Here is a 25,171-nt window from a genome sequence, read left to right as displayed (position 1 = left end):
AATACTGCTCCTATGTATAGGAATATAACTACTATAATACTACCTCCTATGTACAAGAATATAACTGCTATAATACTGCCTCCTATGTACAAGAATATAACTACTATAATACTGCTCCTATGTACAAGAATATAACTACTATAATAATGCCTCCTATGTACAAGAATATAACTACTATAATACTGCTCCTATGTACAAGAATATAACTACTATAATATTGCCCCTATGTACAAGAATATAACTGCTATAATACTGTCCCCTATGTACAAGAATATAACTACTATAATACTTCCCCTATGTACAGGAATAGAACTACTATAATATTGCCCCCTATGTACAAGAATATAACTACTATAATACTGCTCCTATGTACAGGAATATGACTACTATAATGCTGCCTCTATATACAAGAATATAACTACTTTAATACTGCCCCTATGTACAGGAATATCACTTCTATACAAGATAACATTGCATAGCTCTATCAGGCTCTCTGAATATAAACTTGTTGACTCCTTTCTAATATGTTTTATTTTTCTTAGTTTTTACAATATGTGGTTTGGCTTTGGATTCCTAATTTTCCAGTAGAGAACAAAAAATACGACTACTATAATACTGCCTCTATGTACAGGAATATAACGACTATAATACTGCCTCTTATGTACAAGAATATAACTACTATAATACTGCCCCTATGAACAGCAATATAACTACTATAATACTGCCTCCTATGTCCAAGAATATAACTACTATAATACTGCTCCTGTGTGCAAAAATATAACTACTTTAATACTGCTCCTATGTACAAGAATATAGCTGCTAAAATACTGTCTCCTGTATACAATAATATAACTACTATAATACTGCTGCTCCTATGTACAATAATATAACTACTAAAATACTGCTCCTATATACAATATACTGCCCCTATGTACAAGAATATAACTACTATAATACTGCCCCTATGTACAAGAATATAACTGCTATAATACTGCCTCCTATGTACAAGAATATAACTTCTATAATACTGCCCCTATGAACAGCAATATAACTACTATAATACTGCCTCCTATGTACAAGAATATAACTGCTATAATACTGCTCCTTTGTACAAGAATATAACTGCTATAATACTGCCTCCTGTGTACAATAATATAACTACTATATTACTGCTGCTCCTATGTACAATAATATAACTACTATAATACTGCTCCTATATGCAATATACTGCCCCTATGTACAAGAATATAACTGCTAAAATACTGCCTCCTATGTACAAGAATATAACTACTATAATACTGCCCCCATGAACAGCAATATAACTACTATAATACTACCTCCTATGTACAATAATATAACTACTATAATACTGCCCCTATGTACAAGAATATAACTACTATAATACTGCTCCTATATACAATATACTGCCCCTATGTACAAGAGTATAACGATTATAATACTGCTCCTATGTACAGGAATATAACTACTATAATGCTACCTCCTATGTACAAGAATATAACTGCTATAATACTGCCTCCTATGTACAGCAATATAGCTACTATAATACTGCTCCCTATGTACAAGAATATAACTACTGTAATACTGCCTCTATGTACAAGAATAGAACTACTATAATACTGCCCCTATGTACAAGAATAAAACTGCTATAATACTGCCTCCTATGTACAAGAATATAATTACTATAATACTGCTCCTATGTACAATAATATAACTACTATAATACTGCCCCTATGTACAAGAATATAACTACTATAATACTGCCCCTATGTACAAGAATATAATGTCTATAATACTGCTCCTATGTATAGGAATATAACTACTATAATACTACCTCCTATGTATAAGAATATAACTGCTATAATACTGCCTCCTATGTACAAGAATATAACTACTATAATACTGCTCCTATGTACAAGAATATAACTACTATAATAATGCCTCCTGTGTGCAAGAATATAACTACTATAATACTGCTCCTATGTACAAGAATATAACTACTATAATATTGCCCCTATGTACAAGAATATAACTACTATAATATTGCCCCTATGTACAAGAATATAACTGCTATAATACTGTCCCCTATGTACAAGAATATAACTACTATAATACTTCCCCTATGTACAGGAATAGAACTACTATAATATTGCCCCCTATGTACAAGAATATAACTACTATAATACTGCTCCTATGTACAGGAATATGACTACTATAATACTGCCTCTATATACAAGAATATAACTACTTTAATACTGCCCCTATGTACAGGAATATCACTTCTATACAAGATAACATTGCATAGCTCTATCAGGCTCTCTGAATATAAACTTGTTGACTCCTTTCTAACATGTTTTATTTTTCTTAGTTTTTACAATATGTGGTTTGGCTTTGGATTCCTAATTTTCCAGTAGAGAACAAAAAATACGACTACTATAATACTGCCTCTATGTACAAGAATATAACGACTATAATACTGCCTCTTATGTACAAAAATATAACTACTATTATACTGCCCCTATGAACAGCAATATAACTACTATAATACTGCCTCCTATGTACAAGAATATAACTACTATAATACTGCTCCTTTGTACAAGAATATTACTGCTATAATACTGCCCTAATGTACAAGACTAAACTACTATAATACTGCCTCTATATACAAGAATATAACTACTATAATACTGCTCCTGTATACAAAAATATAACTACTTTAATACTGCTCCTATGTACAAGAATATAACTGCTAAAATACTGTCTCCTGTGTACAATAATATAACTACTATAATACTGTTGCTCCTATGTACAATAATATAACTACTATAATACTGCTCCTATATACAATATACTGCCCCTATGTACAAGAATATAACTACTATAATACTGCCCCTATGTACAAGAATACAACTACTATAATACTGCCCCTATGTACAAGAATATAACTGCTATAATACTGCCTCCTATGTACAAGAATATAACTTCTATAATACTGCCCCTATGAACAGCAATATAACTACTATAATACTGCCTCCTATGTACAAGAATATAACTACTATAATACTGCTCCTTTGTACAAGAATATTACTGCTATAATACTGCCCTAATGTACATGACTAAACTACTATAATACTGCCTCTATATACAAGAATATAACTACTTTAATACTGCTCCTATGTACAAGAATATAACTGCTATAATACTGCCTCCTGTGTACAATAATATAACTACTATATTACTGCTGCTCCTATGTACAGTAATATAACTACTATAATACTGCTCCTATATGCAATATACTGCCCCTATGTACAAGAATATAACTACTATAATACTGCCCCTATGTACAAGAATATAACTGCTAAAATACTGCCTCCTATGTACAAGAATATAACTACTATAATACTGCCCCTATGAACAGCAATATAACTACTATAATACTGCCTCCTATGTACAAGAATATAACTACTATAATACTGCTCCTTTGTACAAGTATATTACTGCTATAATACAGCCCTTATGTACAAGACTAAACTACTATAATGCTGCCTCTGTATACAAGAATATAACTACTATAATACTGCTCCTGTGTACAAAAATATAACTGCTATAATACTGCCCCTATGTACAAGAATATAACGGCTATAATACTGCTCCTATATGCAATATACTACCCCTATGTACAAGAATATAACGACTATAATACTGCTCCTATGTACAGGAATATAACTACTATAATACTACCTCCTATGTACAAGAATATAACTGCTATAATACTGACTCCTATGTACAAGAATATAACTACTATAATACTGCTCCTATGTACAAGAATATAACTACTATAATACTACCTCCTATGTACAAGAATATAACTGCTATAATACTGCCTCCTATGTACAAGAATATAGCTGCTATAATACTGTCTCCTATGTACAAGAATATAACTGCTATAATACTGCCCCTATATACAACAATATAACTACTATAATACTGCTCCCTATGTACAAGAATATAACTACTATAATACTGCTCCTATGTATAAGAATATAACTAATATAATACTGCTCCCTATGTACAAGAATATAACTACTATAATACTGCTCCTATGTATAAGAATATAATATAATACTGCTCCCTATGTACAAGAATATAACTACTATACTACTGCTCCTATGTATAAGAATATAACTAATATAATACTGCCCATATGTACAACAATATAACTAGTATAATACTGCTCCCTATGTACAAGAATATAACTACTATAATGCTGCTCCTATGTTCAAGAATATAACTACTATAATACTGCCCCTATGTACAAGAATATAACTACTATAATACTGCTCCTATGTATAAGAATATAACTAATATAATACGGCACCTATGTACAACAATATAACTACTATAATACTGCTCCCTATGTACAAGAATATAACTACTGTAATGCTGCCCCTATGTACAAGATCATAACTACTATAATATTGCCTCTATGTACATGTATATAGCTACTATAATACTGCTCCCTATGAACAGGAATATAACTACTATAATACTGCCTCCTATGTACAAGAATATAACTACTATAATACTGCTCCTTTGTACAAGAATATTACTGCTATAATACTGCCCTTATGTACAAGAATAAAACTACTATAATACTGCCTCTATATACAAGAATATAACTACTATATTACTGCTCCTGTGTACAAAAATATAACTACTTTAATACTGCCCCAATGTACAAGAATATAGCTACTATAATACTGCCCATATGTACAAGAATATAGCTACTATAATACTGCCTCCTATGTATAAGAATATAACTACTATAATACTGCCCCTTTGTACAAGAATATAACTACTACTAGATGGTGGCCCGATTCTAACGCATCGGGTATTCTAGAATATGTATGTGGCCGACCGGGCGCAATCAGCAGAACGTTGTTTAAATTTGCCGCCAAAATCGCTGATTGGTCGCGGCCGGCAACCGCGACCAAGCAGCAAAACAGTGTTTAAATTTGGCGGCAATATCGGTGATTGGTCGCGGGTGGTGGCCGCGACCAATCAGCGAACTATGTTAGTGAGGACCGGAGAGCGTGTTTAAATTTGGCGATAAAATCGCTGATTAGTCGCGACCACGATCAATCAGCAAAACGGTGTTTAAATTTGGCGGCAATATCGCAGATTGGTCGCGGCCGGCGGTCGCGACAAATCAGCAGAGTGGTGTTTAAATTTGGCGCCAATGTCGCTGATTGGTCGCGGCCGGCAACCGCGACCAATCAGCAGAGCGGGGTTTAAATTTGGCGCCAATAATGCTGATTGGTTGTGGCCGGCGACCGAGACCAATCAGCATAGCGGTGTTTAAATTTGGCGCCAATAATGCAGATTTGTCGCGGCCGGCAACCGCGACCAATCAGCAGAGGGGTGTTTAAATTTGGCGGCAATATCGCTAATTGGTCGCGGCCGGCGACCGCGACCAATCAGCAGAGCGGTGTTTAAACTTGGCGCCAATCTCGCTGATTGGTCGCGGCCGCCGGTCGGGAACAATCAACAGAGCGTTGTTTAAATTTGGCGCCAATTTCGCTGATTGGTCGCGGCTGGCGGCCGCGACCAATTAGCAGAGCGGTGTTTAAATTTGGCGCCAATCTCGCTGATTGGTCGGCAGGCGGCCGCGACCAATCAGCAGAGCGGTGTTTAAATTTGGTACCAAAATCGCTGATTGGTTGCGGCCGGCCACAAGCGACCAATCAGCAGAGCGGCGTTTAAATTTGCCGCCCATATCGCTAATTGGTCGCGGGCGTCGACCGCGACCATTCAGCGTCATATTAGTGAGGACCGGGGAGCGGGCTAAGCCACTGATCTCCCGACGTTAGCCGCATGGAGGTGAGCGGCGCCGCCTGTCGGTGTACTTGTGCTGCCAGCAGCGGGGAGATGAGCGCCTCGCGCCGGTCATCTCCCTGCTGCATCGCCGCTGACCTCCGTCCGGCAGATGAGCCGCTAACGGCCGCCATCTTTTTCTGAAATCCCGCGTCGCTAATTGGCCGCGGCCGGACCAATCAGCGACGCGGGATTTCCTGGACAGACAGAAAGACAGACAGACAGGATAAGACGATTATATATATAGATAATACTGCTCCTATGTACAAGAATATAACTGCTATAATACTGCCTCCTGTGTAGTGTACAATAATATAACTACTATAATACTGCTCCTATGTACAAGAATATAACTACTATAATACTACCTCCTATGTACAATAATATAACTACTATAATACTGCTCCTATATACAATATACTGCCCCTATGTACAAGAATATAACGACTATAATACTGCTCCTATGTACAGGAATATAACAACTATAATACTACCTCCTATGTACAAGAACATAACTGCTATAATACTGCCTCCTATGTACAAGAATATAACTACTATAATACTGCTCCCTATGTACAAGAATATAACTACTGTAATACTGCTCCTATGTACAAGAATATAACTACTATTATACTGCCCCTATGTACAAGAATATAGCTACTCTAATACTGCCTCCTATGTACAAGAATATAACTACTATAATACTGCCCCCTATGTACAAGAATATAACTACTATAATACTGCCCCTATGTACAAGAATATAACTACTATAATACTGCCCCTGTGTACAAGAATATAACTACTATAATACTGCTCCTATGTACAAGAATATAACTACTATAATACTGCCCCTATGTATAAGAATATAACTACTATAATACTGCCCTCTATGTACAAGAATATCACTACTATAATACTGCTCCCTATGTACAAGAATATAACTACTATAATACTGCCCCTATGTACAAGAATATAGCTACTCTAATACTGCCTCCTATGTACAAGAATATAACTACTATAATACTGCCCCTATGTACAAGAATATAACTACTATAATATTGCTCCTATGTACAAGAATATAACTACTATAATACTGCCCCCTATGTACAAGAATATTACTACTATAATGCTGCTCCCTATGTACAAGAATATAACTACTGTAATACTGCTCCTATGTACAAGAATATGACTACTATTATACTGCCCCTATGTACAAGAATATAGCTACTCTAATACTGCCTCCTATGTACAAGAATATAACTACTATAATACTGCCTCCTATGTACAAGTATATAACTACTATTATACTGCCCCTATGTACAAGAATATAGCTACTCTAATACTGCCTCCTATGTACAAGAATATAACTACTATAATACTGCCCCTATGTACAAGAATATAACTACTATAATACTGCCCCTTTGTACAAGAATATGACTACTATAATACTGCCCCTATGTACAAGAATATAACTTCTATAATACTGTCCCCTATGTATAATAATATAACTTCTATAATACTGCCCCATATGTACAGGAATATAACTACCTCCTATGTACAATAATATAACTACTATAATACTGCTCCTATATACAATATACTGCCCCTATGTACAAGAATGTAACGACTATAATACTGCTCCTATGTACAGGAATATAACTACTATAATACTACCTCCTATGTACAAGAACATAACTGCTATAATACTGCTTCTATGTACAAGAATGTAACTACTATAATACTGCTCCTATGTACAAGAATATAACTACTATAATACTGCCCCCTATGTACAAGAATATAACTACTATAATACTGCCCCCTATGTACAAGAATATAGCTACTCTAATACTGCCTCCTATGTACAAGAATATAACTACTATAATACTGCCTCCTATGTACAAGTATATAACTACTATTATACTGCCCCTATGTACAAGAATATAGCTACTCTAATACTGCCTCCTATGTACAAGAATATAACTACTATAATACTGCCCCTATGTACAAGAATATAACTACTATAATACTGCCCCTTTGTACAAGAATATGACTGCTATAATACTGCCCCTATGTACAAGAATATAACTTCTATAATACTGTCCCCTATGTATAATAATATAACTTCTATAATACTGCCCCCTATGTACAGGAATATAACTACTATAATACTGCTCCTATGTACAAGAATATAACTACTATAATACTGCTCCTATGTACAAGAATATAACTACTATAATACTGCCCCCTATGTACAAGAATATAACTACTATAATACTGCCCCCTATGTACAAGAATATAACTACTATAATACTGCTCCCTATGTACAAGAATATAACTACTGTAATACTGTTCATATGTACAAGAATATAACTAATATTATACTGCCCCCTATGTACAAGAATATAACTACTATAATACTGCCCCCTATGTACAAGAATATAACTACTATAATACTGCCCCTATGTACAAGAATAGAACTATTATAATACTGCCCCTATGTACAAGAATATAACTACTATAATACTGCCTCCTATGTACAAGAATATAGCTACTATTATATACTGCCCCTATGTACAAGAATATAGCTACTCTAATACTGCCTCCTATGTACAAGAATATAACTGCTATAATACTGCTCCTATGTACAAGAATATAACTACTATAATACTGCCCCTTTGTACAAGAATATAAATACTATAATACTGCCCCTATGTACAAGAATATAACTTCTATAATACTGTCCCCTATGTATAATAATATAACTTCTATAATACTGCCCCCTATGTACAGGAATATAACTACTATAATACTGCTCCTATGTACAAGAATATAACTACTATAATACTGCCCCATATGTACAAGAATATAACTACTAAAATACTGCCTCCTATGTACAAGAATATAACTACTATAATACTGCTCCCTATGTACAAGAATATAACTACTATAATACTGCCCCCTATGTACAAGAATATAACTACTATAATACTGCCCCTATGTACAAGAATAGAACTACTATAATACTGCCCCTATGTACAAGAATATAACTACTATAATACTGCTCCTATGTACAAGAATATAACTACTATAGTACTGCTCCTATGTACAAGAATATAACTACTATAATACTGCCCCTATGTACAAGAATATAACTACTATAATACTGCCCCTATGTACAAGAATATATCTACTATAATACTGCCCCTATGTACAAGAATATAACTACTATAATACTGCTCCTATGTACAAGAATATAACTACTATAATACTGCTCCTATATACAATATACTGCCCCTATGTACAAGAATATAACGACTATAATACTGCTCCTATGTACAGGTATATAACAACTATAATACTACCTCCTATGTACAAGAACATAACTGCTATAATACTGCCTCTTATGTACAAGAATATAACTACTATAATACTGCTTCTGTGTACAAGAATGTAACTACTATAATACTGCTCCTATGTACAAGAATATAACTACTATAATACTGCCCCCTATGTACAAGAATATATCTACTATAATACTGCCCCCTATGTACAAGAATATAACTACTATAATACTGCCCCCTATGTACAAGAATATAACTACTATAATACTGCTCCCTATGTACAAGAATATAACTACTGTAATACTGCTCCTATGTACAAGAATATAACTACTATTATACTGCCCCTATGTACAAGAATATAGCTACTCTAATACTGCCTCCTATGTACAAGAATATAACTACTATAATACTGCCCCCTATGTACAAGAATATAACTACTATAATACTGCCCCTATGTACAAGAATATAACTACTATAATACTGCCCCTATGTACAAGAATATAACTACTATAATACTGCTCCTATGTACAAGAATATAACTACTATAATACTGCCCCTATGTATAAGAATATAACTACTATAATACTGCCCTCTATGTACAAGAATATAACTACTATAATACTGCTCCCTATGTACAAGAATATAACTACTATAATACTGCCCCTATGTACAAGAATATAACTACTATAATACTGCCCCTATGTACAAGAATATAACTACTATAATATTGCTCATATGTACAAGAATATAACTACTATAATACTGCCCCCTATGTACAAGAATATAACTACTATAATGCTGCTCCCTATGTACAAGAATATAACTACTGTAATACTGCTCCTATGTACAAGAATATAACTACTATTATACTGCCCCTATGTACAAGAATATATCTACTCTAATACTGCCTCCTATGTACAAGAATATAACTACTATAATATTGCCTCCTATGTACAAGTATATAACTACTATTATACTGCCCCTATGTACAAGAATATAGCTACTCTAATACTGCCTCCTATGTACAAGAATATAACTACTATAATACTGCCCCTATGTACAAGAATATAACTACTATAATACTGCCCCTTTGTACAAGAATATGACTATTATAATACTGCCCCTATGTACAAGAATATAACTTCTATAATACTGTCCCCTATGTATAATAATATAACTTCTATAATACTGCCCCCTATGTACAGGAATATAACTACCTCCTATGTACAATAATATAACTACTATAATACTGCTCCTATATACAATATACTGCCCCTATGTACAAGAATATAACGACTATAATACTGCTCCTATGTACAGGAATATAACTACTATAATACTACCTCCTATGTACAAGAACATAACTGCTATAATACTGCCTCCTATGTACAAGAATATAACTACTATAATACTGCTTCTATGTACAAGAATGTAACTACTATAATACTGCTCCTATGTACAAGAATATAACTACTATAATACTGCCCCCTATGTACAAGAATATATCTACTATAATACTGCCCCCTATGTACAAGAATATAACTACTATAATACTGCCCCCTATGTACAAGAATATAACTACTATAATACTGCTCCCTATGTACAAGAATATAACTACTGTAATACTGCTCCTATGTACAAGAATATAACTACTATTATACTGCCCCTATGTACAAGAATATAGCTACTCTAATACTGCCTCCTATGTACAAGAATATAACTACTATAATACTGCCACCTATGTACAAGAATATAACTACTATAATACTGCCCCTATGTACAAGAATATAACTACTATAATACTGCCCCTATGTACAAGAATATAACTACTATAATACTGCTCCTATGTACAAGAATATAACTACTATAATACTGCCCCTATGTATAAGAATATAACTACTATAATACTGCCCTCTATGTACAAGAATATAACTACTATAATAATGCTCCCTATGTACAAGAATATAACTACTATAATATTGCCCCTATGTACAAGAATATAGCTACTCTAATACTGCCTCCTATGTACAAGAATATAACTACTATAATACTGCCCCTATGTACAAGAATATAACTACTATAATATTGCTCCTATGTACAAGAATATAACTACTATAATACTGCCCCCTATGTACAAGAATATAACTACTATAATGCTGCTCCCTATGTACAAGAATATAACTACTGTAATACTGCTCCTATGTACAAGAATATAACTACTATTCTACTGCCCCTATGTACAAGAATATAGCTACTCTAATACTGCCTCCTATGTACAAGAATATAACTACTATAATACTGCCTCCTATGTACAAGTATATAACTACTATTATACTGCCCCTATGTACAAGAATATAGCTACTCTAATACTGCCTCCTATGTACAAGAATATAACTACTATAATACTGCCCCTATGTACAAGAATATAACTACTATAATACTGCCCCTTTGTACAAGAATATGACTACTATAATGCTGCCCCTATGTACAAGAATATAACTTCTATAATACTGTCCCCTATGTATAATAATATAACTTCTATAATACTGCCCCCTATGTACAGGAATATAACTACTATAATACTGCTCCTATGTACAAGAATATAACTACTATAATACTGCTCCTATGTACAAGAATATAACTACTATAATACTGCCCCCTATGTACAAGAATATAACTACTATAATTCTGCTCCCTATGTACAAGAATATAACTACTGTAATACTGCTCCTATGTACAAGAATCTAACTACTATTATACTGCCCCTATGTACAAGAATATAGCTACTCTAATACTGCCTCCTATGTACAAGAATATAACTACTATAATACTGCCTCCTATGTACAAGTATATAACTACTATTATACTGCCCCTATGTACAAGAATATAGCTACTCTAATACTGCCTCCTATGTACAAGAATATAACTACTATAATACTGCCCCTATGTACAAGAATATAACTACTATAATACTGCCCCTTTGTACAAGAATATGACTGCTATAATACTGCCCCTATGTACAAGAATATAACTTCTATAATACTGTCCCCTATGTATAATAATATAACTTCTATAATACTGCCCCCTATGTACAGGAATATAACTACTATAATACTGCTCCTATGTACAAGAATATAACTACTATAATACTGCTCCTATGTACAAGAATATAACTACTATAATACTGCCCCCTATGTACAAGAATATAACTACTATAATACTGCTCCCTATGTACAAGAATATAACTACTGTAATACTGCTCCTATGTACAAGAATATAACTAATATTATACTGCCCCCTATGTACAAGAATATAACTACTATAATACTGCCCCCTATGTACAAGAATATAACTACTATAATACTGCCCCTATGTACAAGAATAGAACTATTATAATACTGCCCCTATGTACAAGAATATAACTACTATAATACTTCCTCCTATGTACAAGAATATAGCTACTATTATATACTGCCCCTATGTACAGGAATATAGCTACTCTAATACTGCCTCCTATGTACAAGAATATAACTGCTATAATACTGCTCCTATGTACAAGAATATAACTACTATAATACTGCCCCTATGTACAAGAATATAACTACTATAATACTGCCCCTATGTACAAGAATATAACTTCTATAATACTGTCCCCTATGTATAATAATATAACTTCTATAATACTGCCCCCTATGTACAGGAATATAACTACTATAATACTGCTCCTATGTACAAGAATATAACTACTATAATACTGCCCCATATGTACAAGAATATAACTACTAAAATACTGCCCCCTATGTGCAAGAATATAACTACTATAATACTGCTCCCTATGTACAAGAATATAACTACTATAATATTGCCCCCTATGTACAAGAATATAACTACTATAATACTGCCCCTATGTACAAGAATAGAACTATTATAATACTGCCCCTATGTACAAGAATATAACTACTATAATACTGCCTCCTATGTACAAGAATATAGCTACTCTAATACTGCCTCCTATGTACAAGAATATAACTACTATAATACTGCCTCCTATGTGCAAGAATATAACTACTATTATATACTGCCCCTATGTACAAGAATATAGCTACTCTAATACTGCCTCCTATGTACAAGAATAGAACTGCTATAATACTGCTCCTATGTACAAGAATATAACTACTATAATACTGCCCCTATGTACAAGAATATAACTACTATAATACTGCCCCTATGTACAACAATATAACTACTATAATACTGCCCCTATGTACAAGAATATAACTACTATAATACTGCTCCTATGTACAAGAATATAACTACTATAGTACTGCTCCTATGTACAAGAATATAACTACTATAATACTGCCCCTATGTACAAGAATATAACTACTATAATACTGCCCCTATGTACAAGAATATAACTACTATAATACTGCCCCTATGTACAAGAATATAACTACTATAATACTGCTACTATGTACAAGAATATAACTACTATAATACTTCTCCTATGTACAAGAATATAACTACTATAATACTGCCCCTATGTACAAGAATATAACTACTATAATACTACCTCCTATGTACAAGAATATAACTGCTATAATACTGCCTCCTATGTACAAGAATATAACTACTATAATACTGCTCCTATGTACAAGAATATAACTACTATAATACTACCTCCTATGTACAAGAATATAGCTACTCTAATACTGCCTCCTATGTACAAGAATATAACTGCTATAATACTGCTCCTATGTACAAGAATATAACTACTATAATACTGCCCCTATGTACAAGAATATAACTACTATATACTGCCCCCTATGTACAAGAATATAACTACTATAATACTGCTCCCTATGTACAAGAATATATCTACTATAATACTGCTCACTGTGTACAAGAATATAACTACTATAATACTGCCCCTATGTACAAGAATAGAACTATTATAATACTGCCTCCTATGTACAAGAATATAACTACTATAATACTGCTCCTATGTACAAGAATATAACTACTATAATACTACCTCCTATGTACAAGAATATAGCTACTCTAATACTGCCTCCTATGTACAAGAATATAACTGCTATAATACTGCTCCTATGTACAAGAATATAACTACTATAATACTGCTCCCTATGTACAAGAATATAACTACTGTAATACTGCTCCTATGTACAAGAATATAACTACTATTATACTGCCCCCTATGTACAAGAATATAACTACTATAATACTGCCCCCTATGTACAAGAATATAGCTACTATAATACTGCCCCTATGTACAAGAATATAACTATTATAATACTGCCCCTATGTACAAGAATATAACTACTATAATACTGCCTCCTATGTACAAGAATATAGCTACTCTAATAGTGCCTCCTATGTACAAGAATATAACTACTATAATACTGCCTCCCATGTACAAGAATATAACTACTATTATATACTGCCCCTATGTACAAGAATATAGCTACTCTAATACTGCCTCCTATGTACAAGAATATAACTGCTATAATACTGCTCCTATGTACAAGAATATAACTACTATAATACTGCCCCTATGTACAAGAATATAACTACTATAATACTGCCCCTATGTACAAGAATATAACTTCTATAATACTGTCCCCTATGTATAATAATATAACTTCTATAATACTGCCCCCTATGTACAGGAATATAACTACTATAATACTGCTCCTATGTACAAGAATATAACTACTATAATACTGCCCCATATGTACAAGAATATAACTACTAAAATACTGCCCCCTATGTACAAGAATATAACTACTATAATACTGCTCCCTATGTACAAGAATATAACTACTATAATACTGCCCCCTATGTACAAGAATATAACTACTATAATACTGCCCCTATGTACAAGAATAGAACTATTATAATACTGCCCCTATGTACAAGAATATAACTACTATAATACTGCCTCCTATGTACAAGAATATAGCTACTCTAATACTGCCCTCTATGTACAAGAATATAACTACTATAATACTGCCTCCTATGTGCAAGAATATAACTACTATTATATACTGCCCCTATGTACAAGAATATAACTACTATAATAGTGCCTCCTATGTGCAAGAATATAACTACTATTATATACTCCCCCTATGTACAAGAATATAGCTACTCTAATACTGCCTCCTATGTACAAGAATAGAACTGCTATAATACTGCTCCTATGTACAAGAATATAACTACTATAATACTGCCCCTATGTACAAGAATATAACTACTATAATACTGCCCCTATGTACAAGAATATAACTACTATAATACTGCCCCTATGTACAAGAATATAACTACTATAATACTGCTCCTATGTACAAGAATATAACTACTATAGTACTGCTCCTATGTACAAGAATATAACTACTATAATACTGCCCCTATGTACAAGAATATAACTACTATAATACTGCCCCTATGTACAAGAATATAACTACTATAATACTGCCCCTATGTACAAGAATATAACTACTATAATACTGCTCCTATGTACAAGAATATAACTACTATAGTACTGCTCCTATGTACAAGAATGTAACTACTATAATACTGCCCCCTATGTACAAGAATATAACTACTATAATACTGCCCCCTATGTATAAGAATATAACTACTATAATACTGCTCCCTATGTACAAGAATATAACTACTGTAATACTGCTCCTATGTACAAGAATATAACTACTATTATACTGCCCCCTATGTACAAGAATATAACTACTATAATACTGCCCCCTATGTACAAGAATATAACTACTATAATACTGCCCCTATGTACAAGAATAGAACTATTATAATACTGCCCCTATGTACAAGAATATAACTACTATAATACTGCCTCCTATGTACAAGAATATAGCTACTCTAATAGTGCCTCCTATGTACAAGAATATAACTACTATAATACTGCCTCCTATGTACAAGAATATAACTACTATTATATACTTCCCCTATGTACAAGAATATAGCTACTCTAATACTGCCTCCTATGTACAAGAATATAACTGCTATAATACTGCTCCTATGTACAAGAATATAACTACTATAATACTGCCCCTATGTACAAGAATATAACTACTATAATACTTCCCCTATGTACAAGAATATAACTTCTATGATACTGTCCCCTATGTATAATAATATAACTTCTATAATACTGCCCCCTATGTACAGGAATATAACTACTATAATACTGCTCCTATGTACAAGAATATAACTACTATAATACTGCCCCATATGTACAAGAATATAACTACTAAAATACTGCCCCCTATGTACAAGAATATAACTACTATAATACTGCTCCCTATGTACAAGAATATAACTACTATAATACTGCCCCCTATGTACAAGAATATAACTACTATAATACTGCCCCTATGTACAAGAATAGAACTATTATAATACTGCCCCTATGTACAAGAATATAACTACTATAATACTGCCTCCTATGTACAAGAATATAGCTACTCTAATACTGCCCTCTATGTACAAGAATATAACTACTATAATACTGCCTCCTATGTGCAAGAATATAACTACTATTATATACTCCCCCTATGTACAAGAATATAGCTACTCTAATACTGCCTCCTATGTACAAGAATAGAACTGCTATAATACTGCTCCTATGTACAAGAATATAACTACTATAATACTGCCCCTATGTACAAGAATATAACTACTATAATACTGCCCCTATGTACAAGAATATAACTACTATAATACTGCCCCTATGTACAAGAATATAACTACTATAATACTGCTCCTATGTACAAGAATATAACTACTATAGTACTGCTCCTATGTACAAGAATATAACTACTATAATACTGCCCCTATGTACAAGAATATAACTACTATAATACTGCCCCTATGTACAAGAATATAACTACTATAATACTGCCCCTATGTACAAGAATATAACTACTATAATACTGCTCCTATGTACAAGAATATAACTACTATAGTACTGCTCCTATGTACAAGAATGTAACTACTATAATACTGCCCGCTATGTACAAGAATATAACTACTATAATACTGCCCCCTATGTATAAGAATATAACTACTATAATACTGCTCCCTATGTACAAGAATATAACTACTGTAATACTGCTCCTATGTACAAGAATATAACTACTATTATACTGCCCCCTATGTACAAGAATATAACTACTATAATACTGCCCCCTATGTACAAGAATATAACTACTATAATACTGCCCCTATGTACAAGAATAGAACTATTATAATACTGCCCCTATGTACAAGAATATAACTACTATAATACTGCCTCCTATGTACAAGAATATAGCTACTCTAATAGTGCCTCCTATGTACAAGAATATAACTACTATAATACTGCCTCCTATGTACAAGAATATAACTACTATTATATACTTCCCCTATGTACAAGAATATAGCTACTCTAATACTGCCTCCTATGTACAAGAATATAACTGCTATAATACTGCTCCTATGTACAAGAATATAACTACTATAATACTGCCCCTATGTACAAGAATATAACTACTATAATACTGCCCCTATGTACAAGAATATAACTTCTATAATACTGTCCCCTATGTATAATAATATAACTTCTATAATACTGCCCCCTATGTACAGGAATATAACTACTATAATACTGCTCCTATGTACAAGAATATAACTACTATAATACTGCCCCATATGTACAAGAATATAACTACTAAAATACTGCCCCCTATGTACAAGAATATAACTACTATAATACTGCTCCCTATGTACAAGAATATAACTACTATAATACTGCCCCCTATGTACAAGAATATAACTACTATAATACTGTCCCCTATGTACAAGAATATAACTACTATAATACTGTCCCCTATGTACAAGAATATAACTACTATAATACTGCTCCCTATGTACAAGAATATAACTACTATAATACTGCCCCTATGTACAAGAATATAACTACTATAATACTGTCCCCTATGTACAAGAATATAACTACTATAATACTGTCCCCTATGTACAAGAATATAACTACTATAATACTGCTCCCTATGTACAAGAATATAACTACTATAATACTGCCCCCTATGTACAAGAATATAACTACTATAATACTGCCCCTATGTACAAGAATAGAACTATTATAATACTGCCCCTATGTACAAGAATATAACTACTATAATACTGCCTCCTATGTACAAGAATATAACTACTATAATACTACTCCTATGTACAAGAATATAACTACTATAATACTGCCCCTATGTACAAGAATATAATTTCTATAATACTGTCCCCTATGTATAATATTATAACTTCTATAATACTGCCCCTATGTACAGGAATATCACTTCTATATACAATAATATTTCACAGCTCTATCAGGCACTCTGAATATAAAGTTATTGACTTCTTCCTAGTATTTTTGATTTTTCTTAGTTTTTACAATATGTGGTTTGGATTTAGATTCCTAATTTTCCAGTAAAGAACAAAATACGGTTTTTAGAGAAGTGCTGCCTTGTCCTGTCCCGCTTCCTTCTCCTAGCTCTGCAGCCATCAGGCTGGGGTCTTTCGCTCTCCTAGTACTTGACACCCTGGCTTCCTTGGCTTTGCTCTCAGGGGGTGTGTTGTCAGCTGCCTGGCTGTAGACTGCTGGGGGCTGTTCATTACCTGCAGGAGATGGGCCAGGACTTGGTAACATAAAAGGACTCATGTGGGAGGGACATGGAGAATTCCCAGGACTCCAGAACATATACAGTAAAAACATCCAAAGCAAAATCCGCATTGGAGCAGGCGAGGATCACATACTGTAGGCTGCAAGCTATGTTCTCAGTCAGGATCCCACATCATTTGAAAACATGAAGAACATAGTACAGATCCTCTCCATGGTTCTAGTGGGTTGCTGCATCCATGTGGGTACCACATTCAACTCCAGATATCTTCGCCCCAACTGCTACCCATGTTTCTTGAGAAACCAGGGATTTAGTACTATTCACTCTAACAATGGGAGGCCAGGTATGGATGAGCCCGCTCTTCTTCACATTTTATTTGACTTTATTTTTTTTTTCATTTTTTATTACTTTTATTTTATTTAGTATTTTTTTATTTTGTTGCACTGTAGTTTTTTTCTAGGTGTGCACATCTTTTTACTATTTTGTTTTCATTTTTTTTAAAAATAGGTCTTATTTTATTATAATTTTTTTTTTGTATTTGGTTTCTTCAATATTTATCTCGTTTTAACTTTTTTCTTTTTTTTCCCCTATGAAGTTTTCCTGTAAACAAACTTATACTGCACTCTGACACTGCGTCTCAAGAATCTCAATAAGATGCTGTGTGTATCTTTTTTTTAATTAATTCTCAACAGTGAAATCTTCAAGTGTTAAAGAGGAACCCAACTTATTAGTTTCACTTTGATTAGTATATTTTTCTCCCTATTTTTCTCTTACTGCTTATGTTGTTGCTTTAATGGGTGTTCCTTTTGCAAGCTCCCAACTTATAACTATATATGACATTGACCTCCATTTACACTAATATAATTATTTATATATAGTTATTTATATATGTAGATCTATCTATCTATCTATCTATCTATCTATCGATCTATCTATCGATCTATATATATAGCTATGTATATATGTTTGTATATGGATATACATCTATATATATATTCATACAAACAGATATATACATATGCCTATAAATATATATGTATATCTATAAATATATATATATTCTAGATTATATTTGTGTAAAATATGTATACAGCTCCTGCAGTACCAATTGTGAACAACAGGTGGCGACACAATACCATATTGACATTTTAATACTTTTCTTTTTATGGGTTTAAAATGTGAATTGTGCCCACAAAGATTTGGTACTTTTCTCTATTAAAAAAAGGTTATGTCAGGGACTTTAATGACTAGAATAGTATAATTTATACAGATCTTAATATAAGGAAGGCTTCATTAATTTTTTTTTTTCATATTGCGGTTTGTTGCATTGTGCGACATTACAATCTGATTAGTGTTCTGGTTAGTTTCACACTTGTCATTTTCTGCCTTTTATGGGTGAAATTGATGCTCTACACATACCTGAATCTATAAATTGGTCGAGGGTCAGGATTAATCTCCCAGGAATAGTCTTCTATTCAGGCGCTGTTCTGTGCTTTTCATGTAGTATGTGTAAAGAATAGTCAATCTTTGTGATCCCATGACAAATCTTCCTGTCCTCTGGCAGTTCAACTTTGTCATGTGGACACTGGGTGGATTAAAATCACCACCCACATAAATGTCTATATAATTGCTGCCATTTTTCAAACCATTCAGGATGTCCATGTACAGTATATACTAACTTTTACACAATATGATGTTCCTATGACTGCCAAAGTACAGGCCAGGGAGTGTTATCATGGGGAAACAGAATATATCATTTCAAGCATTGGTTACCTTGCATAGGAGAAAGATACCAATTTACATTATGTAAAAATTAAGCTATGACATCTGAAATGATGAAATTGATTATCAGCAGCCTCCACTAGAGGGAGCTAAAGCTTTTACTGCATACTGGTTTATTCTGATCAATACATTACAGGAATGCAGTAAGCTCCCCCTAGTGGTGGCTGCAGGTAGCCATATTTTTTTTAAACTCTGTTAAGAGGATTTGGAGTTCTGTATCAGCAAAAATGAGCTGTAGCCGCAATAAAGATGTATTAATATATTAAGGGTGGGCATTTAATCTGGCAGACGTGTGAAGCATTCTTGCTGCATTGTGCACAGTTAAGTTACAGTAGCTCCATCAATCAGCGGAAAATAGCAGAGAATGAAAACACAGCGAGCCGGCAGATTCCAAGATGTCCCTGAAGCATGAGCCAGCAGTGATCCCCTGCTGATACCCAGCGGGTGCAGTGACTGGCATCAGACATCAGCTCCATTATTCATAATGAATGGAGATTACTACTCATTAAGCAATTGAACAGTAGTTTGTACCTTGCGAAGCAGAAAGGTAGCAGCATTGAACGTGGTTCCTGGGGCTTTGCTCTCAGTTCTAGAATAATAACTGTATTTTCTTTAGTAATAAAGAACAGTTTCCTTAAAATAATGATGAGAATGCAAACCCCAGACCCCTATATACGCAACAGTGTCCTTGGTTTAGAGGAGTAGAAAACATGTTACTTATCCCTCTTACTGTAAGTGCCATGCATTGAGCCAGACCACCCCAAATATTGTGGGGTCAACTGTGCGCCATGTTGGCGCTGTTCACATTATTGTGTTTTTGCACCTTTGTGACATTTGGCATTTCTGTGAGTGCGTTGATGGAAGGCTGCCTGGCCGTACACCCTGAATAAGAGTCCCTGGGTAGCAAGTGGGAACCCTGGGAAGGACACACTCGAAAATACAGGGTGCCACCTTGGCTAGATGGAGTGGGGATTAGAATTGTCCTGGGCATGGGGGATTCTGGGAGAGGGAACTTAAAGGAATTGTCCATCTTTGGGGGCCTTTTTTTTTACTTTAAAGGGGTATTCCCATCTCCAAGATCCTATCCCAATATGTAGTAGGTGTATTAATAATAATAACATTAGCAAATACTTCCAATTAGAAATGTAGTATAGTTTTTCTGATTTCGCTATGTCTCTTTCCTCATGTGTAGGACCTTAGGTGTCCATGGCTATGACCACTAGCAGCTAGCTAACTGTCACTCCATCAGTGGTCGTAACCATGGATACCTAAGGTTCTGCGATGCCTGCACATGAGGAAAGAGACATAGCGAATCAGAAGAACTACACTACATTTCTAATTGGAGGTATTTGCTAATATTATTATTATTACACCTGCTACACATTGGGATAAGATCTTGGAGATGAGAATACCCCTTTAAAGGGGCTGTCCTGTCCAAATCGATAAGGCTGCAGTCACACTTTACCCTTCAGGGATTCGCCATTTTCTGAGCCGGGGACCGGAGGATATGTATAAGTTATACATACTCCTGACCAGTGGGAGTGGCCTCTCTCTCCATACACTTGTCAAACTCCCTGTCAGACTGTCATAGAGAGCTAACTGAAGGATTCTCAGTTAACTCGTTTTATAGCCAGCAATAGACAGTGCAGCAAAGAGGCTATAAAAAGCAAATGGTACAGTTTGAATGAAGCCCAATTGCAAAAAAGATTTTTAGCCCAAAATACAGGCATTTATGTAAACAAACAATGCAACCAAAGGTGGACAACCCCTTTAAGTAGAAATTGTACAATATGTCCAGCAGGGCAGTGGGCTGTGCGGTTTGGCTAGGCATGAAAGAGCTGTATGGTGTGGGTGTCGTGCGTGCAGACGCGCCCTGAGGAGAGCTGATCTCAAGGCCTTCACTGGAAATACATTTTCAACATTTAAAGGCAACCTGTTATCCTGATGACGGTTTCTGACCTGCAGGTTGTTCTACAGCAGGAGGAGCTGATCCGATTGATATATATATGTTTCTGGGAAAAGTTTCAGTAATACTTGCATTTTATTCAGTGTAATTCCTGGTGTTTCTATATACGAGTCTGGTGGGTGATCTTACTAGTGACTGACAGTCTTCCCTATATAACTGTGCATGCAGAGACAGCTGTCAATCAGTAGTAGGACCGCCCACTGGACTCATGTATAGAAACACCAGAGATTTCAATAAATAAAATACAAATTATACTGAATCTTTTCCACAAGCCTATATATTATTCTGCTCGGTATCTTCTTTATATCATGCTGTCCACAGGTCGGGCGCCATGTACAGAGTGATAGGTTCCCTTTAAGAATAAACCTCCATATTGTAAGATCCTAGAATAAGGACTCCTGTTGTTTTACATCTGCCTGTGACTTTTTGTTGGGAACCCTGAAATTAGGCTGAGACCCGCCTAGGAGGGCGTATACTCACTATGCCGCTCTCCTACAGGGGAACGCTTTATACCTTTTTATGGACCTGTAAGTAAATCTCTCAAGGATTGGAGCTGAGAGTCACTTGTGCATATTGATAGGGTTGTATCAACCAACAAGGTCTCCAGCAGAGCTCTCACGGGGTAGCACTTGGCTTTCCCAGGGTAGCACTTGGCTTTCCCAGGGTAGCACTTGGCTTTCCCAGGGTAGTGCTTGGCTTTCCCAGGGTAGTGCTTGGCTTTCTCAGGGTAGCGCTTGGCTTTCTCAGGGTAGCGCTTGGCTTTCTCAGGGTAGCGCTTGGCTTTCTCAGGGTAGCGCTTGGCTTTCTCAGGGTAGCGCTTGGCTTTCTCAGGGTAGCACTTAGCTTTCCCAGAGACTTGAATTGTAAATCTTTTTTGGGTGATACCAAGTAATGTACTTCAATGGGCAGAAAGTAAATTGCTCTTTGATAGTGCCAGTTCCCATGATGGCTCCATGTAGGACCAGACACAGAAGAACAGCAGTGTCAGTCTCCTGGAGTGGTGGCGGCCCCTTATCCTGCCTGGTGCTTCTCCTCAGTATCACCAGCTTTCCCAGGCTGTTTGGACGCTTCACTTGTGGATTTGGGATAAGTGAATCTAGGCTCCGTCTCCTCAGCCGCGCTGGAGGGATAGCGCTCCATGACAGATTCCATGGATAAGAGATCTGTATCTGACAGAATTACAGAAAACACCATCTGTGGTCTCCCTGACCCCGCAGAACCGCCATTATGAGCCAGGGAAATAATGTCCCATTAACTGCAACTATAACAAGGTGAAGACCCTATAAAACAGCTCCTCATAGCTCAGCTTCCAGAACCACCATAAGTGAGAATATGACACATGAATCTGGCTGTACGAAAATACAACTAAATTGAATAAAAACATCCCAACCATCATTGTCTGCCTACCAGAAACCGGGGCACTCTTGCTGATACTAATTATGGGGGTAATCTGGCTGACACCATTGATGGGGTAATCTGGCTGACACCATTGATGGGGGTATTTTGGCTGACACAGTTGATGGGGGTATTTTGGCTGACACCATTGATGGGGGTATTTTGCCTGAAACCATTGATGGAGGTATTTTGACTGACACCATTGATGGGGGTATTTTGGCTGACACCATTGATGGGGGTATTTTGGCTGACACCATTGATGGGGGTATTTTGGCTGACACCATTGATGGGGGTATTTTGGCTGACACCATTGATGGGGGTATTTTGGCTGACACCATTGATGGGTGTACTCTGGCTGACACCATTGATGGGTGTACTCTGGTTGACACCATTGATGGGTGTACTCTGGCTGACACAATTGTGTAGGGTGCTCTGGCTGACACCATTGATGGGGGTATTTTGGCTGACACCATTGATGGGGGTATTTTGGCTGACACCATTGATGGGGGTATTTTTGCTGACACCATTGATGGGAGTATTTTGGCTGACACCATTGATGGGGGTACTCTGGCTGACGCCATTGATGGGGGTACTCTGGCTGACACAATTGTGTAGGGTGCTCTGGCTGACACCATTGATGGGTGTACTCTGGCTGACACAATTGTGTAGGGTGCTCTGGCTGACACCATTGATGGGGGTATTTTGGCTGACACCATTGATGTTGGTATTTTGGCTGACACCATTGATGGGGTATTCTGACTGACACCATTGATGGGTGTACCCTGGCTGACACCATTGTGTAGGGTGCGCTGGCTGACACCATTGATGGGTGTACTCTGGCTGACACCATTGTGTAGGGTGCTCTGGCTGACACCATTGATGGGTGTACTCTGGCTGACACTAGTTAAAGGGGCACTCTTGCAGACAGTATTTACAGGTCCACTCCATCTGAAGCTGCTTTATGGGCTCTCTAGCTGACGGTTCTATGTTCCACGTTACATAACTTAATTGAACATTATGTAGCATGTGAAATGTATCACACAGGATGTCTGACATAAGCGCACGTTCTGCTA

At 35.3% G+C, this 25,171-nt stretch overlaps 1 protein-coding gene across 2 annotated transcripts in view; it reads left to right on the top strand.

The window, feature by feature from the left end:
• Positions 1–25,171, top strand: part of MEGF6 (multiple EGF like domains 6) — a 536,046-nt gene that overhangs the window by 411,820 nt on the left and 99,055 nt on the right. Inside the window, exon 1 of one of the 2 annotated variants that reach the window (XM_073656501.1) lies at positions 19,033–19,298. The exons of the other annotated variant lie outside the window; for it this stretch is intronic. Within the exon in view, the coding sequence (XP_073512602.1) occupies positions 19,142–19,298 (157 nt within the window). The 5' untranslated portion in view covers positions 19,033–19,141. Of the gene's footprint in view, positions 1–19,032; positions 19,299–25,171 lie in introns of those variants that run through there. 2 annotated transcript variants of the gene reach the window in all.

This window comes from Phyllobates terribilis, unplaced genomic scaffold (assembly GCF_046119375.1).
Source record: "Phyllobates terribilis strain yellow unplaced genomic scaffold, ASM4611937v1 Scaffold_12__6_contigs__length_324123572, whole genome shotgun sequence".
Classification (NCBI taxonomy): Eukaryota; Metazoa; Chordata; class Amphibia; order Anura; family Dendrobatidae; genus Phyllobates; species Phyllobates terribilis.
This window is presented reverse-complemented; position numbering and strand designations above follow the sequence as displayed.